An 18,157-nucleotide genomic window follows, 5' to 3' on the forward strand; every position below is an offset into this window, starting at 1 on the left:
GCTAGAGCGTTACTCTTTCAGTTTTAAATAAAACATAACAGCGACAGACACACTTACCGAGGGAAGTTGTTGTCAGCTGTTTTTATGCACTGAACTTTCTGACCTGCTGGTTTACATAAATCCAAAGAAAACCTTTGACTACCGCTACTTTCATTCATAGCATCTGTGGTCAGTTTGAGATTTTCTTTTAAAAGTTAAAATGATTGAACACAGATCAGCCTCAGACTGGTAGATTTCCGCTTTGCAAAGACCCGCCCTACTCTCCTTCTGATTGGCTAATGTCCTAGCTCTGCCAGATTTCATTGGTTCAGCGCAGCTTCTGTTTAAAATCTTGAGGGCATGGGCGACTATGGCTTGATGGGTTGAGTAGTTGTCTTGCAATCAGAAGGTTGTGGGTTCGATTCCAGCTTCCCCTTGCCACATGTCGATGTGCCCCTGGGCAAGGCACTTAACCCCAAGTTGCCTACCGAGCTGTGTCTCGTGTATAAATGTGTGCGTGTTAGAGAGAGCGACTGGGTGAATGTGGCTATAGTGTACAGCGCTTTGGGTGGTCAGCATGACTGGAAAAGCGCTATATAAGTTCAGTCCATTTACCATTTGAATAAAAAGTCTACACGGAACATTTTGCGCTCATTTTCCAAATGACGAAAGTCCCTCACAGCGATGGAGAACATTAAACCCCTGATAATATTACTTATTCAGATCAGAAGGGGGAGGAATGTATCCCCCCCAGGGATAAAACATGAATGACCAGTGGGGGGGGGGGGGGGGGGGGGACATCACAATCAGAGAGAGACATCACATCCCCCCCAGCAAATCGCACCCAGTATATATATATATAATTGCAGATGCAATTTTGGAGAGACTAAGTCACAAAGCATTCTCTCTTCCTAATATTACAAAAATCACATTCTAATCAAAAATATAACCAATATCTTTGCAGTGCTGAGGCATCATTAGTGTGTTCAGCTTGAATCAGCATGTTATGGTAGCAGGTCAACCGCCCCAAGATGGCGACCGTAATTCCTGCACCGCGACAGTCAATGTGGGGTCTGCTCTTTTATTATGTCTATGACTGTAACTGTTTTACAGTTACGGTTGACAACCATAGACATCATATACGAATGAATGGGTATATGAATAGATCAGACATTGGCGTATTGTTATTTTTTTTAGATCTTTTAGCTGACTTCATGTTGTTAGACATGTTGTATGAAAGATCGGCAGGAATCTGCTCTAGTGGCGGCGAGTCAATTTGAGCTCAGCATTCTGAAATTTTATCAGTCACTCATGATTTAAGGGGGAGCTATTACTTTTCCCTAGTTGGACTAGATTTATTTTCTTGTTAAGTTAAATCATGTGAATTTTTTAGTTTGTTTAGTTGGGTTATTAAATTGTTTAATGCAGGCAAATTGCAACAACAACAGAAAAAGAATCACAGACCTGAAGATGCTGTTTATTTCATATGCGCTGAAACAGATGTGAAACTTAAAATATAAAATAAATTAAAAAAAAGACAAAAGCCCAGTTGCAAATCAGCACAATCAGCACTTCACCAACCACAAATTCACACAAGTGTAAGAAAAGAAGCTGCACTGGAAAACTGTTTCTCTGTACGCCACTTAAAAAAAATATTCCTAGAAAAACAATACCGTTGTATTTTGGAGGGATCGTATTTAAATATTTATCAACAGATTGATGAATTCTTGAATACTATTTGAATAAAAAAATCCCTTTTCAACAAAGGAAATAATAATATGTCGGGAACTAAAATGTCCTTTGCTGTAGTTTGGGCTGTTTTCGGCCGCTTAGGAAGGACTGGTGAAGGGTTTGATGAGGCCCAGATCCATGGCCTTGACCAGACATGTGCGCGCCACGTCGATGGGATTCTGCCTCTTGGGATTGTCCTCTGCTTTGCCGATCACACTAAGGATTTCCAGCATTTCGCTCTCGATCAGCTTCTTGGCCAGCTCGGCGTCGTCAGAGTTGAGCATGTTGTAGACGATCACCAGGCCGCGGTGCTGGATACTGGGGTTGGTGTGGAGACACAACCTCTGCAGGATCTCCAGCCACTGTGCTGTCTGTTTGAGAGGAAATGGGCAGCGAGTCAGTGTCTGACACGTCAATTGTTCGATAAATCAGACCAAAAAAATAAAAGTTGTACGTACCACACGGGTCATTTTGGTGCAAAGCTTTTTCTCAGAAGCAGTGATCATGGCCAGACCTCCGGCTGCAGCTATCTGAAGTTTTTCATCATCTTCTCCGCAAAGCAGTATCAGCAACTTTAGCTTATCGTTGCCGTCCTCAAGGTAACGAGCTTGTACCTACAGCACACAGGATTGAGTTTTTTATCGCCCCCCAAACTGTTGTTCGTCCACATTTTGCCATCTATGAATAGATTCACAGTGTTTTGTTATCTGTTCTCACCTCTTTGCATGTTACAAGGTTGCACATGCATTCAGTGGCAGCCAGTCGGATCCTTTCATTCTCTTCAAACATGTGGTTCTCGATCTCCGGCAAAGCTTTCTCTTTCACCATTTTTGTCCTTCAATTTTAGCATTAGAAAATATACTTGAGTCACTTTTGCTAAGTGATTGATTTCTTAATCTCGTCTTTATGTGATGCAACCACAAATTAACAGGACATTTGAAATGTTACCTGAGTTTTTCACTGAATCCAGCCAAGTTGGTGAGGCCTCTGAGAGCCTCGTAGTTTTCTGCTCCCTCTTTGTCTGTGTGCAGCAGGCTGACTAAAGGTCGTATCACTTCATATACCTGTCAGCAAGAAGAGTCAAAGATCAAACTAGCCGTACAAATGAGAACCGCTTCTACTGTGCAGATGAAATTCATCAAGATGAAGAAAAACAGGGTAAATGATTACAATGATAAGCAAATCAACTAAACTCTTTCCCTATGAAATAAAAAAAAAACAATGAGAGGGTATGAGAGAGAAGGAGGAATGGACTTGGTGACAATAAAGAAATTATCCATAGTTTGGATCAGGGGTGTCCAAAGTGTGGCCTGGGGGCCATTTGTGGCCCCGGCGCTGATTTTGTGTGGCCCTCCAACTGAATTTCAAGAAAAATTTGGCCGACCAGCGCTGGTGGCTTTTTGCAGATGGACACTATTTATTTTTTATTAGAGTAAATCCATTATAGACAAGTTCAAATCTTAGAATTGAATGTTTGGTACAAAACAAAACATTTGTCTTTTAATAAGCACACAATTTACTCAAACGCAGACTTTTGTCCATTAAAATCTGATTAGAATACATTTAATAAAATAGGCTAAATACAATTTAATATCTTTTCTTAAAATGATCACATTTTGTTGGCCAGTGTTATTAATTTTGGTTATTTATTTTTATTCCTTTTCTGGCCCTCAAGTGCTTTCAGTGTAACAGTTTCCCCCCAATAGCCGAAATGTTTGGACACCACTGGTTTAGAGTCTTACCCTCTCTCCAGGGAAGGCAATCTCTGGGTTGGAGACGGATGCTATTTTGGCGAGAGCGTAGCTTGCTTTCACTTTTCCCTTTTCTGTACCTTCAAGGGCAAGAGGTATCAGAGCCTGGGGGTCATGAGACGTTAAAATGAATAAATGCTCAAGAGCAACAACAAGTAAGAGACCCTTAGTGGTTTTGCAAATAATAATGAGAAAAAAAAAAGATTTGCATGAGCAAAAGCAGTTTCACATGTTTATGTACGGAAATGTACATAACACAAACGCCCTTTGTGAACGTTTGCTCATCTCATCTGTGGTGAGCATATGACTCACCTTCCCCCCTCCCTGGGCCACTATCGTACCACGATCTTTGGGATCCTCTGCCAGCGCCAAGAAAACCCTACAGATTTAGTGAGAAAATAAATTCATAGTTAAACATTCATGGAGGTGCCTTGTAAAAGTCCCCACATTACCTCTTTACAGACAACTTCAGTTGACTTTATATTAGAAAATGAACACAAAGTAGTGCATGGTTGTGAAGTAAAAGAAAAATGACACATGGTTAAAATAAATGTGGCAAATAAACATCTGAAAAGTGTGGTGTGCAAACGACGTATTCAGCTCTTGACTTCCAAACACCTTAAGAAAAATCAATGATCTGGACACCTAGTACATTAGTAATGCACAGAGCCAACTAATACTGCATATCTTCCCCAGAGTGAAACATAGCAGCAGCACCATTGTGCTGTGAGGACAGGCGGGGACAGGGAAGATGGACAGATTTAAGGGGGAGATGGATGGAGCTAAATACGGGGAAATCACACTGAAGGGCCCGAAGCCTCACTAGACTGGGGTAGAGGTCCATCTTATGGCAAGACAACATCCCTAAACATACAGCCAGAGCTGCGAGCGGATGGTTCAGATCAAAGCAAAGTCATATGTCAGAATGGCCTAGTCAAAGGCCAATCCTAAATTCAGTTGTGAATCTGTGGCAAGACTTGTTATTGTCCACAGATGTTCTCCATCCAATCAGATTGAGCCTGAGGTATTTCTCAAAGAGGAATGGGGAAATGTTCCAGTAGATGGTGTCGCTGTAATGGAAACAAAATGTGGTTCTATAAAGTATCGCCCAATGAGGGCTGAGTATAAATGCGTGCTAAGATTTGTCCCATTTTTATTTCTTTGTCTGAAGAATTTCTTCACAGGGTGTACGTATCTACTGCTCCTGCTTTCCTCATTCCTCTGTCATATGCAGTTAGAATAAAATCCTCTAGTGCATTGCACGACAGTCTGTGGACAAGTTCAGCATGTATCTGTACGTTAACAAAGGAGTGCAGCAGTGCAACTAGAAATGGTCAAAAAAATAGTGGGAGGATGAGAGATAAGGGAAGGAGGGGTATAGGCAGGATGTGCAGATGGGGTTTTTCTTTGAGTAAAATAAAGCTTCAAAAAGGCATTACATGTTTGCTTCCTACCTTGCCAACATCTCCTTGGTCTGATCGGTCAAGATGGCGGTGTCTGCTTTGACCATGACAGCAAGAGCTGAAGTGACACCAGCCTTCAGCAGCCTTTTTACTCTCTTCTCAATAAAGTCTTTCTTGTCCTGAAGAAAGATCGTGTTTTCAAACTTAGCACATGCATGTAAGGTTGCAGATGATGGTTTTTTTTGCTAAATGAGTCACGACCAGCGGTCTGAGTTTCCTGCGAAGGGTTTACCTTGGGGTGTTGCTCGGGGACATGCTGCTTGGAGAACTTGGCCAGCTGAACCAGCTCGGGGATGATTTCCTTCTTATCGTAGCTGTTGGTGCAGTTTACCAGAGTGCAAGCAACTGCATACAAGATCGTCTTGTCCCTAGACTAAAAATCAGAGGGAGAAAATGCAGAGGAAAGGATTCTGTGAGAATAGGTTTTGTTTGTAGCTACCCTTCTGAACTGGGTCAAAATAAAGCCACCCACATACATGAACAACTCACTTTGTACTTTGTGGAAAATTCTGGGCAGGCTTATGTAATTATTACAAAGTTTAACAGAGGAAGTGTGCATACATTGTAAGCAAGCATTTGTCACATGCCAAAAAAAAAAAAAAAAATCATACTGTCAAATCATTGTGATGACAGATAATTTGACGTCTAAACACCTGAACTTAAAAGATCACGTTTAATTTTCACCAAGCTACACTGGAAACGCATGAAAAAAAGTGCAACATAATGACACGTCAGTGGTTTAGAAACAGGATGTATCAGTCCACAGCTGTACCTTTGCCAGCTCAAACATGGCTTTCATTGCGAACTCATCTTCCACAAAGTCATCTTTGACATCTGCATCGTTTGTCAGATACGCGAGACCCTCAATGGCCCACTTTCTTGTTTTGGAATCAATCTGGGGATTACAAAGCCACCTGGCAAAGCAGAAAACATGGAAGGGAGTCATGCTTACAGTTGTTGCAATACAACACCTGGTTTCTAAAGACCAATTCTGAGACCTAATGTGTTAAATCTGCGGGCGAGTACTGACTTTCTGCACTGCTTGGCCAGCTTCTCTGTGGAGCCCTCAGCAAACTGTCTCAAGCTGTAATCGTCACCTCCAGCTGAACCCAGTTTACAGAGACCCTGTAGGGGAGATGGATAAACAGATAAACAGTTGAGAAGACAGAAATCAGATAAAGAAAATTGAGATGAGAAAAGACGAGATAACGAATCATGCTCTAAGATTTTGAAAGTGGTGCCTTAAATCACTTTTTGCCTGTAAAGAAGTGTATTCTACGGAGCCCCTAAAGGGACATGGAGGGAAAAAAAACTATTGCGAGATCTCGTAATGTTTTTGCGAGATCTCGCAAAAGGTTTTCCTACGTCATATATATATATATATATATATATATATATATATATATATATATATATATATATATATATATATATAATATATTCAATATATATATATATATATATATTTTGAATAATATATTCATTGGTGAATATATTATTCACCAATGTCTCAAGGTCTGATGCCTTCACGGAGTAGATGCAAGTTTGGAGAGACTAAGTCACAAAAACTTGGACGTGTAGACCTGTATCTCTCTGTCTTAGAAAAATAACATTATAATATAAACGATATCTTTTAATCTTACTTGTGAAAAGTTAGCCCTCGAGCCCTGATGTCAATAGTCCGTCGATTTAAACAAAAATACGCCGCCCAGTGCTGAGGTATCATTAGTGTGTTCAACTTGAATCAGCAGGTTAGGGTAGCAGGTCGACTGCCCCAAGATGGCGGCCGTAATTCCTACACCGCAACAGTCAGTGCGGGGTCTACTCTTATATCATGTCTATGGTTTTATCCTTTTTACTTTGCACCTCCGCTGTTGTGTGTCTGTTTTACGTCCGGTTCACCGACGTAGGAAAACTTTTTCTTTTAATCTTTTAAAATGTCTCTCACTAATGTCAAGTCCATGTCTGCAGCCAAGTACGGATTTAATGTCTTTATATGTCAGGCCAGTACTAAAATAGAAATCAATAAACTTCTCCCATGGATGACGTGTTTCGCCTCCATTGTTTTGTGTCTGTTTACAACTTCTTTTTCTATTTAATAGCGATTGGCAAACAACTATGTGGTGACTAACCAGTAATGAGTGTGGATCAGGTCATTTGTTTTACTTCTGGTTCGCTGACGTAGGAAAACCTTTTGCGAGATCTCGCAATAGTTTTTTTTCCCTCCATGTCCCTTTGGGGGCTCCGTAGTATTCCCCACATGGATCGAGGCAAATTGAAAAGTAAAGCCACAAGAAGTAAAACTTTCTACCTTCCACTCTTCCAGAAAGGGGACATTTGTAGCGTGAACAAGTAGTATTTCAGCCCTTTTGAACACTTTTCAGTTGTAAAAAAAAATGAAAAATGAAATAAATGCATCACTTTTCCTTTGACTTCACAAATAAGGGTTTTGTGTTTTCCCCCATTACATAAATTCCTATTACCCTGCCATTTGTGGTTGTAAAGTGCCAAGGCTCTGTAAAAGTTGACCCTACTCTGATCTCCGTGCACTCACCACCAGGGCACGGATTTTAATCTTCTCGTTCTTCGTCTTCTTGTAGATGTCCTTAAGCAGCGAGACGCCGTTGGTGATGAAGAAGCTGGCGCGGCTCATCTTGGTGGAGGCGTGGATCAGAGCCTCGACGGCCACCATCTGGTCCACGTCCCGCTCGGAGCTGCACAGTGCCACCATCATCTCCATGACGCCCTGCTGTCCCACCAGAGAGTTGCCCACATCGAAGGGACCCTGCAGCAGTCCTGAGATGGCGTTGATGGCGTGGAGGGTCTTGTCCATGTTGTTGGGATCAATCTTAGATCTGTGGCGGAGAATGTGAGAAATCGAACGCGATGAAAAAATATGAACTGGACTGTCTGTTTTTTTTAAAAAATGTCTTCATGAGTATCCTTGTGGTTGTGGTGAGTCATCTTAAAACAATAATTGATTTTATGGCAAACACGAACCTGTGGAGTTTGCTGAACTCTACTGGGACTTCAACCGGAACCATGTTCTTGGTCATTTGAGTGTAAGATTGAACTTTTCAGCAGCAGACAAACAAACAAGGTGGGTTTGGTGTAAAAACGACAGACGAATGTGTGGAATAGAAATTTTGTGTCCACTGTTAAGTAAAGTGGAGGACCTGTGATGCTGTGGGCCTGTTTTCCTCCCCAATGTCTTGCATCATAACCTCTTTGGAGATTTTAAATAGCAATTAGGCGGTATGAGTACACTGAACCCTGCCTCTCGCCCATTGAACGCCTGGAGATAGGCGAGTCAGAAGATGGATGGATGAGTACACTGAAAGTAGGTGTATAAAGTTGCCATTTGGCTAAATTGACACAAAAATTGCTCAGAAGACACTAAATCCTGTATTTTCCACAGCCATCTCAGGCTTTAGGCCTGGATCCTGTAAAAAACCTTTGGGATGAGTGGAAAAGTAGAAAGCATAACAGATAATGAAGAAGTCAATCTGGAGAGAATGTGGAAGGGTAAATGGTCCCAGATCCCTCTCTGTGTATTCTGACAATGTAAACTGTGTTAGGCGACAACTAAGCGCTAACCTATTGATTAAAGGCAGTAGCAGCAGGGCTACAGGAGACGTTCTGTAAAAAGCACCAATAGGATCCCCTTCACCAAATCGAATAAGTAGTTGGATTTTCTTTTATTTTCCAGTGTGAGATTACACTTTTGCTACAAAAGCCGAATGTATTTGAATGCTTTTTGCACCTAACCTGACTCCGCCAGATGTATGTCGTTCCGCCTAGCTCCACTCACATACATCTGGGACATCTCCATAGGAATTGCCTTTTTTGAAGGCTGGGCCTTATCAAAAATCCTTGCATATGATTGGATAAGCCACTTGTCTGTCATCTTTATCGACGTGCTATTTCAACCACTCACACCGAAGACAACCCGTGACGCTGATGAGAGCGACGCAGGAAAAAACTAAACTTTTTTTTTTTATGTGTTTGCGGCTCTAGTGGCATGCGTTTTATTGACAGTGAGCTGACAGGAAAGAGGGTGGAAGACAGGCGGCAAAGCGCCGCGGGGCGGAGTCGATCCAAGGCCAACCGCGTCGAGGACTAAAGGCCTCCTAATATGGTTCGTGCTAACCGCTAACCGCTCCGGGGCGCATCCGCGTCCGCTGTGGACGCGCCCCGGAAAACAAAACTTGCCAAATCCGGTCGGGAGAAGGGCGAAAACATCGTTTCCACCAACAAAAGCCTTCATAGCCGTTCTCTGATGTTCTTTTAATGAAACAATATTAGGTAGATTGGACAACACGGAAGAAATAGCAGCATCAATGTTAACGCTTGCTTCCTCGACGAGCCGCCATTGCTATCAAAACAGTCTCACGTCAAGGTCGCGTCTCCACTACGTCACATCTATGAAACTCCAGCCCTGCGTCCTGATTGGCCAGACCATAAAATTGGTTGGAGAAATCACTTTCTATGGGCGATGTCACAGATGTATGTGAGTGAAGCTAGGCGGAACGAAATACATCTGGCGGAGTCAGGTTATTTTGCACCAACTTGGCCCAACATCGTGACACATACTTGATGTACTCGTCGCAAATCTCCCTGAAGTTGGCTCTCTCCGGGTCACACTTCAGGTCGTCGTAGAGCTTGTTGAGCAGCACGCTGGCGATCAGCTGGGAGTTCTCTGTCAGAGGGAGCTGGTCCGGCAGCTCAGAAACCTGACCACACACCTTCAGGATCTTCTTCAGCCCTGGAGGACAAAGGCGCGCGTGGCATCAAGAAACCTGAGCTGCGGTCAGAGGACTCGGAGGATGAGGCTGGGAGCGAGCTGGCTCACCGTGATCGATGGTGAAGAGGGTCTTGGAGTGGTCCTTCTCCTTCTTGTCTTTGCGAGGGACGTTCCTGGTCAGGAGGTTCAGGGCCTGGTCTCTGCCGTGGCCTGACACCTTCTTGCTGGCTATCATCTCCAGGAGGGCAAGGAGGATGGTTTTCAAATCTTTAGATGCATCTGTAGGAGAAGTAAAAAATATTATTTGCGTTCAAAAAAAAAGTTAACTATAGCACGGCCATCGTTGGCTGTCAGATATTTGAGATGTAGATTAAGAAAGTGTTTGATGTGAATGTTGTAACTTTTTGGCTTACCCAGAAACACTTTTTCTTACCTAAAACTAAAGATGCTTCCTTCCCATAATCTCTTGAGTCTCCACCAGTGAGGGAGTCGTTGATGCACTGGAAGAGGTTGCACGCTCCCAGTGCAATTTCCTCGTTGTCCAGCGCCATGATGCTGCATATCTTATCTACACCCACCATGTTGAGAATGGCCATGGCCTGTTAAGAAGACAGAACGGCGGATTCATTGCACTCCAGCTTCTCGTGTAATTCTTTTTTCCCCCTCCCCTCCTTTTAGCTTGACGTACCCGAGCTTTGTGTCCGGTGCACATTCCCGACAGCGTCCAGACTGCAGCCAGGATCATTTCTGGTTTACCCGTCTCGACCATGTTCAGTAGCAGAGGCACCCCGTTGTTCTCGAAGATTCTCTCTGCTCCTGCGTCCTCCCTCGACAACACAATCAAGTTGTTGGCGGCCTGGGAGTAAAACGGGAACAACAGATCAAGCGAAACGTCAAACGAACTACTCACCCAGAGGCTAGAAATGCGTGGGCGAGTTGTTTATGTTCCCCTTCCTGCAAAATACCCTGAAAGTGCCTACTTTTTCCTTCTTTTCTTTGTCCATCTCCTCGTCGAGAAGGATGTCAAACATGTTCTGGACTCTCGAATCCGTGGAAAATGTTGTCTTGAGCTGAAGAGACAACATTAATCTTTGAGTAGAATTGGAACAGATCTGCATGTACCCTACACACTGTCTTGCAAACGTATGCATGCCTTTTTTGTTGTTGTGTAACATCACAACTAGAAACCTCTGAGCATTTTCTTTCCATTACTATACTTTTATTTCAATCTTCTTGCTAAATAGTACAAGCTCAATGAACCTGGGTGGACAGGTTTAGATTTGGATTAGGTTTGGACTTTGACTAGGCCGTTCCACATGTGAGAATGTTTTGCTCTAAACCAGCTCTAGCTCTGGCTGTGTGCTTAGTGGCCGCTGTAAAATGACTCCACATTCAGTACAGAGGGTGTAAATCCCTCTGTACTGAATAGTGAGCCTATCTGGAGCATCCCCACCATAGACATACGTAGAAGCCTCATTACGTGCTGGAGCGCGCCCTGCGTCGGCGCCATGTTGGATGGGTCTTTCCTACTCTAGGCCGGCATAGAAGCCGATGGGAGGAAACACAGAGGGAGTAACTTCGCCCTATTTTCTGCAGCTCATTGTTGCAAAAGCCAGCAATAACCACTGAAAATCTCATGGTGCAGATCACCGTTTTGGGCTGAGATTTGGTCTGACGATCACTTTTTAGTTGGTGAGAACAATGCAGAAATCCAACAGATGGACAATAATTTTATGCTTTTTAATTTGCTGTTGCTGTATCACACAAATTATGGCTAAATCACATTGCCATATTAAGTATCCTGGAGTTAACAGAGTACCAAACACATGCAAGAAGCTGTGGATAACAGTTGTTTTCAAGGGTCTTAAGCTCCAGCCCTAGTTGCAAGCAGGGTAGTGTGAGACACTGGAAGGACCTGGAAACTTTAAAGAACACTTTTCAAGGCCTTTAAAAAAGTGTGTATGCACGTGTTAAAATATAGAATGTATTAATTTATAAATATGTAATACCAAAGAAAATATTTAAGTATGAAATCACATATTTATACATTAATATACCATATTCCTGTCTGTTAAAGAGCATAAAACAATGTATTTCAGCATGAAATCATATTTTTTATGTGTAACGTTGTTCTAGATGATAACCACATCTCTGCCTTTTGTAACAGACCAAACAGTGTGAAAATCCGGTAAATTCAGGGAGTTATGATTTATTTTAGTTGGGCAAGCAGCTTCATCTGTATAAATAAAGGCACCGTGGTCGTATGAGAGACCCATCAAAGATGGCGGCCACGCTGAAACGTCAGCTCTAATAGGCAGCGCCAGTCCATGGGGCGTCTGCCCATATAATGTCTATGATCCCCCACAGCATGATGCAGCTATCACCATATTTACCAGGGGGTGATGTGTGGTTGGGGTGATCTGCAGTGTCAGTTTTCAGTGTTAGTGGGCCAAAAAGTTACATTTTAGTCTCATCTCGCCAGAGCTTCTTCTTGAAGCCCACACATTGGGACTTGTGAGCTTCAGTTATTTTTCTTACAAAAAATATAAATGTTTCTGAGGGTATAAATACATTTGCAAGGCCTTTTTAGGTTATGTGTTGGTTTATTGCAAGCATGTGTTCTTTTCTTCTCTGTGTGCACAACAAAGTGATATACCTTGGCCTGGATTTCTCCTCCCAGCCTGCGGAGAGTCTCAAGGAAGGTCTTGTTCTTTGGTTCCAAGGTGGCACATCGCTGCACATCTTTGAAGGCCATGTCCAGTTTTCCCAGCTTCTCCAGAGCTTGACAGCGGCGATACAGGGCTTTAATATCAGATGCATTCTCATCAATCGCTGTGAAGCAGAAGGATAAAAAGTAAATGCCAAGTCTCGAACAAGTAGCTCGCGCTGAGATGTTGTCCTGAATGCCTCATGAATGCTCCGTCAACGTCTCTGTTTATGGATTTACCTTTAGACGCGTCAGACACTGCGTTGGCATAGCTTTCCTGTAACAATTAGAACAATTAGAATAAAAGATCCCAACATTTTCATTGAAGTTTATTCAATTCCCTCTTTTTGCGCTCGTGTTTTCTCCAACGGCGTACCTTTTTCAGGTAGCATGCAGATCGGTTCCTGTAAATCACAGCCTGCACTTTTTTGTCCGTGCACTCTTTGAGGGCGTTGGTGTAGCACTCGATGGCCTTGTCGATGTCGCCAGACTGGAAGTATTTGTTTCCCTCATCTTTTAACTGGTTTGGATCCCCCATCTGACAAGCAATCATAGTTAAGAAAAAGAACAAATCATGTGAGGTTTTGTCGGGTTTTGAGGCTGGAGGAGTCACATAATTCCTTTATTGGCATTTTAACAACTTCTGTCAATAAAATGTAACAAATCAAAGCTTATTTCCTAAAACGTCCACCTTTTAAGAGCTAAATTAGTTAAATCACATGTACATATTTTACACGATTTTATTTAAAATGTGTTGATCATATCAATACTAAGTGACTGAATCTGTGCAATACTTATCCAAGACTCATTCAGTAGCTGACCACATATGAACCTAAAGGTCTGATAATCACTATCTCTCCTCTTGACAATATTTAATGCATGTGTCGTATTTTTCTTACCGTTGCAAAGCACTGTCCTGACCTGAGGACCCAGGAGCAAATGGCCACACACGTGCCACCTCCAACTTTAATGGCCTCCCTTCAAGCCTTATTTGGGCATCATCATAAACCACCACTTTGAGCCTAACAATCAACGCTGGCTCCTAACTGAAAGACATAATCCTCATTTTCTAAAGCTCTCACCACCCTGAGGACCCTCCGTTTACATGACGCGCCAGTCCAAAGCACCCAAAGTCTTTGCAGATGCTACTGTACCTTCAACTTGTGCTTCTTGGTTTAATCTTCTCCTCCGTTTCTAGGGTCTTTTTAATCCAACGTAGACGATATAAACCTGTATTCTTCAGTAGTTTTATCAGCTTTTTTTTCTGTCTTTTCAAACCTAACCAATACCTATGCCTCAGTTTATATTTATATTGTATCTCAGTGAGGGGGGACAGAGCCAAGGTGGACCACCCACAACACAGAGGGGTCCTTTCTCAAACATACAACACCTTATGGAGAACTGCTTTGTATTCCAGGTCGGTATGAATGATAACCTCTAAAACTGCATGAAATGTCCTGTTGGAAGCTGTGCTTTATTTATGCTTTAATGAGAAAAAACGTTCTGAAGCACAGTAATGCAGGTTTGTGTGACCCCTTAACGTTGGTCTGCTCCTGATAAGGTTCTATTTAGGGAGCAGACAGCTGAGAACTCACCAGCAAATGCTTGATGGGCTTGGAGGGGGGGTTCCAGAGTGGGTAGGGGGAGACGCTGGAGGGGGGATTGACAGTTGTGGCTCTGGGGGAGACTGGTAGCTTCTGGAAAGAACACGATCTCACCACAGCGCCAGCTGGAGTTAAACCATAAATGTATGATTAGGAGAAGGAAGGGGCTGTAAGTTAGGCCTAAAGTTGGGTCTTCAAAGTCTCTACTTCCAATTTGGTAAATTTCATTGAAATATGCTGATACTCTGAAAGTGGTGGCCCAATGGTTAAAGCACGTTCCCTGGTTTGAATCCCACAGATTGCCACCCTGGGCTTAAATAGAGAAGACAGATTTATTTGGAATGTAAGAATGTTGCAGTGGTAAATAAAGATGATTATTAATTTTTAACTTTGGTTTTTAAAAGTCTTATATTTAATTGATATTCTATAAGTAGAAAATTGTAGCAGGGTTTTAGTGTGAGATCACTTATTTTACAGCAGTAAGGTCACTTCTGTCAGTCTGCCCCAGGGCAGCTGTGTCTACTATCAGAATCAGGATCAGAAATACTTAGTAATAATCCCAGAGGGAAATTGTTGTTTCAGTACAATCGCTATAACAAACATCACAAACATTTCAGGGGGAGACGATTTACTGAGGCCTTGCTGCCAAGGAACTGCCTTACACGGTGCCCACATGGCGCTGCCATTACTCTGTGAAAAGATAGAGGCCACAAAAAAGGAAGGTGGGAGGGAAAAAAACATAACTCATACTTTATCCTATAACATGATACAGTTTGAATAATTATTGACATAGCTCACCAACATCAGGGCGTGAATGTGAGCGTGAATAGGTGAATGATTTACTGTAGTTTAAAGCGCTTTGGGTTTGGGTTTTGTCCGTCTTGTGTTGTCCTTGTCGGACATCTCGTCGCCTCTATGTTTTCTGGACACACCTGGACTGTTTCGCAACCACCAACCCTGCCACACCCCAACGGTTCTGTCTGCACATCATCTGTCTGTTTGTTAATGACCAAAGCCAGGCAGCCTCACGGACCTGTCTCAATCTGAGTGCTGTCCTGCCTGTCATCTCCTGCCGTGAGCAGCCTTCATCAGCTCAGTCAGAATCTGCTCACTTCTGCTTGTGGTTAACCTTTGCCAGATTCAGTTTACTGATAAGGATTTTAAAGTCAAACACTGTGTCTGACTCACATATCGGGGTTTCTGTCTTGTCTAGCATCATCTCCACCTGATTGCTATTACCCGTTTTGCCATGCCTTTCTCCACACTCTGCACAGAAGCGCTCTGGTTATCCTAGCTCATTGGTGCTTTCTTCTGATTTCTTCTTGTGGTCCGTTCTCTGTTCATGCTCATCGTGCTGTTATCCTCATGTCTGCTGTATTTTGATTTTTACTTTAATATTAAAATGTTTGTATTCATTATGTGATATCCGAGTTCAGGTCTGTTGTTTGGTGCTGCTTGAACCTCACCTCGTGTGACAGAAACTTAACGATCACTCCAATAGTGTGTCGGGTCTCTACAACTTGCTAAGTGGCAATTAAACATTTGTGGGGGTGTCTGTGCAAATTTGAGCGTGTGTGTATAACAGTGACACATTCTGGGACAGAGAAAATTTGCATTCACACTTGTACCTAGTTATTGCTTTATAAAGCTTTTGCAGTGACATGTTGGGTCATCATTCAGCCCTGGGGAAATAATGATTCAAACCCATCATTAAAAGTCCAGAGTTAACATCACATTCATGCCCATGATGCATGTATGTAACCCTCTGATGGCCGTATGTTGGACTTAGACTACTTTCATTATGTTCAACCTCAGCCTCTCTCATGACAAAGTGAAAATCATGAAGTCAGACCAGAACAAAACAAATGTTTGAGATTTTTTTTATATCTCATAATTTAAAGTCGTCGTTTCAAGCGGTCATGAAAACTTTTAAAGTAGGCATTTAATTTCCCCTGTGTTGGTTTGACTCACTGTGTGACAGACAGCGGAGAAATACACTTATAGTCTTTGGTGCTGTGGATGTCTTGTTTATTTGTTTGGTCGTTTTTTTGTTTTTTTTTTACTCTGACAAATGAAGCTGCTATACCATTGAGTCACCACAAGAGGGTGTCAATATCCATCCCCTCTTGTCGCATGCGTTCAAGACTGACGTCATTGTCTTGAACAATTGTGAACTGTAAAATAATTTACTTCATTCGGTAATTTCTCCTTATTCTCCCTTATTTAGTCACACGTTGGCTGTTTTTACTCCTTTACAGCCCTATGGAGGACGAGGAAATGTCAAGAAGAGGTTTCACGTCTGAGTTTATAACCAATTACGGGCACCCGTGTAATCAAAATATGGCTGAAATTTTGTAAGCAAGAATGGGGGTAGAAGACTGCTCTCCACCGAGAAGCCTGCAAATGTTACTGCCTGTGTCTGCCCAGAGGCTCCAACAAGATGGACCGGACGTGAGGGTTTGTGGGGCCCATCCCAGGAGTCACAGGGTGTAGTCACCTGTCTATCCATGGGCCATGTGTAAACACGCACAGCTAAGGGAAGGCCTTCAAAAATCCTGGAGGACTATCACCTGAGAACAGTTTTTATAATTTACATAAAACATATTTGCTTCTTTGGAAGCAACGTTGGATCAGGGACTCAATTGTTTTCACAGGGTACCTCTGAACACCGCAGGCGTGGTCGTCTTGGCTTTAGTCATCGACTGTTGTGTGTGTTCCTCAAACAGCTTAAAGGAGAGCTCATATTTAAGAAACTGAGAGTTTACACTTTGGCCAAAGAGCATACAAGCCATCGTGAATCTATTTCATCTCCTGAGACCCTTTGCAATCCCAAACCCAGAACTCATCAGAGGTGGAAAGAGGACCAAAAATGATGTACTCAAGTAAAAGTACAGTAACTTTAATAAAAGTTGTACTTAAATACAAGTAAAATTACCAGTTTAAAATGTTACTCAAGTAAAAGTAAAAAGCGCCTCAAAAAATCTTTACTTTAAGTAAAAGTTACTTAGTTACTTCTTTATAAGCAGAAGAAAAGTCTCTAGTGCATTTCACAAAGGAAAAGAGGAGCTATTGGTCTCAAACTGTTTTATAGTTAAAGGAGCTCCTTTATTAATGAAAATGCTAAATAAAGATACAAATGTCAACACATGACATGAATATTCTGGAGGTAAAGCAGATATTTACATTAACTGTTAAAATATAATTTAGCATGTTTACATGGTCATAGCCATCAACATAAACCAGATCCTGTTCACTTATTGAGTCTTAGATGTGCAATTAGATGACACCTGGTTAGTGATAATGATGCTTTACTTAGCTTTAGATTACATCTGGTTAAAAAAGAAAAAAAAAGCATGAGCATGTCAAGTACCCAGACTGGCAACCTGTCCAGCGCCTCTCGCCCATTAAATGCTGGAGATAGGCACCAGCACCCCTCACCACCCCACAGGGATAAAGCATATAGGAAGATAGATTGATGGATGTCAAGTACCACTGTTCAAGAAAAATTAGCATAGATTTACACTAGACTCTGAAACCTTTTCTTCTCACCTTCACATGCTTGCTTAGGATTGATGTTGAGTTTTACATGCAGATATTGCATAAATGCAGAGATTGCATTATAAAGCTGTTGCCTTGTTTGAACTCAATGTTAAATGGGCCTCTTAAGTATGGCCATGGGTTTTCTTCTTTGTCTTAGTGGTCAACTTCAGCTGTAGTTGATGTGTTTTTGGTAGCATCAATAAGGTCTGATTGATGTGCCTTCCATGTTGAGATCTGATAACTCTGACCACAAACACAGCCGGTGGATCATTGTTGTTGTTTCCAGTGTTTTTTTGTGTCTATTTTTATTTATTTTTTTACTTTTTTTTACTCAGTAACTGATTTCAAATAAAAACTGAGTAAAATAGTTAAATCAAATAATGCTCAGACAGTACACAGAAACTGTACTTAATTATGAACCGCTCATCTGACTCACACACCCACCCAGTGAGCTGAGAGCAATCGCTCTCATCAAAGGTCCTGATGAGGTGTCCCCCTCTCAAGCATCTTTCCCCCTGACTCCACCGACTCCCCCAACGCTCAGTAACACAGGAAAGTTCAAGAGACCGGGCACATTTTTCTAGTTTCACTTTGTAAACATCACAGCCACCTAAAAGGACTGCACAGTGACACTCGTA

At 42.2% G+C, this 18,157-nt stretch overlaps 1 protein-coding gene across 3 annotated transcripts; it reads right to left on the reverse strand.

The window, feature by feature from the left end:
* Window positions 1-1,435: 1,435 nt before the first annotated feature.
* Window positions 1,436-13,677, reverse strand: unc45b (unc-45 myosin chaperone B). 3 transcript variants are annotated; one of them, XM_021315797.2, is made up of 20 exons: window positions 13,530-13,677; window positions 12,752-12,913; window positions 12,616-12,652; window positions 12,325-12,500; window positions 10,649-10,738; window positions 10,357-10,524; window positions 10,102-10,267; window positions 9,777-9,947; window positions 9,518-9,689; window positions 7,479-7,779; window positions 5,955-6,049; window positions 5,697-5,838; window positions 5,157-5,297; window positions 4,916-5,043; window positions 3,774-3,840; window positions 3,453-3,566; window positions 2,659-2,774; window positions 2,428-2,545; window positions 2,169-2,324; window positions 1,436-2,081 (listed from the first exon to the last, which is right to left on the reverse strand). In XM_021315797.2, exons 2-20 carry the CDS (start codon window positions 12,911-12,913, stop codon window positions 1,809-1,811), a joined length of 2,793 nt encoding a protein of 930 aa, XP_021171472.2. In that variant the 5' UTR covers window positions 13,530-13,677; the 3' UTR covers window positions 1,436-1,808. The 3 variants fall into 3 exon arrangements, with proteins under 3 accessions (XP_021171472.2, XP_012716791.2, XP_035999482.1); XM_012861337.3 differs by lacking the exon at window positions 13,530-13,677 and adding an exon at window positions 13,275-13,514; XM_036143589.1 differs by lacking the exon at window positions 13,530-13,677 and having other exon boundaries at window positions 12,752-12,943.
* Window positions 13,678-18,157: the final 4,480 nt, after the last annotated feature.

Source organism: Fundulus heteroclitus, chromosome 12 (genome assembly GCF_011125445.2).
Source record: "Fundulus heteroclitus isolate FHET01 chromosome 12, MU-UCD_Fhet_4.1, whole genome shotgun sequence".
NCBI lineage: Eukaryota > Metazoa > Chordata > Actinopteri > Cyprinodontiformes > Fundulidae > Fundulus > Fundulus heteroclitus.

Coding starts and splice junctions, on each gene's coding strand:
- unc45b (XM_036143589.1), bottom strand. CDS start 12,928: ATGATTGCTTGTCAGATGGGGGATCCAAACCAGTTAAAAGATGAGGGA. Junction 3,841..4,915: donor ACCAAGGAGATGTTGGCAAG/GTAGGAAGCAAA, acceptor CTAAATCTGTAG/GGTTTTCTTGGCGCTGGCAG. Junction 3,567..3,773: donor TGGCCCAGGGAGGGGGGAAG/GTGAGTCATATG, acceptor CATGACCCCCAG/GCTCTGATACCTCTTGCCCT.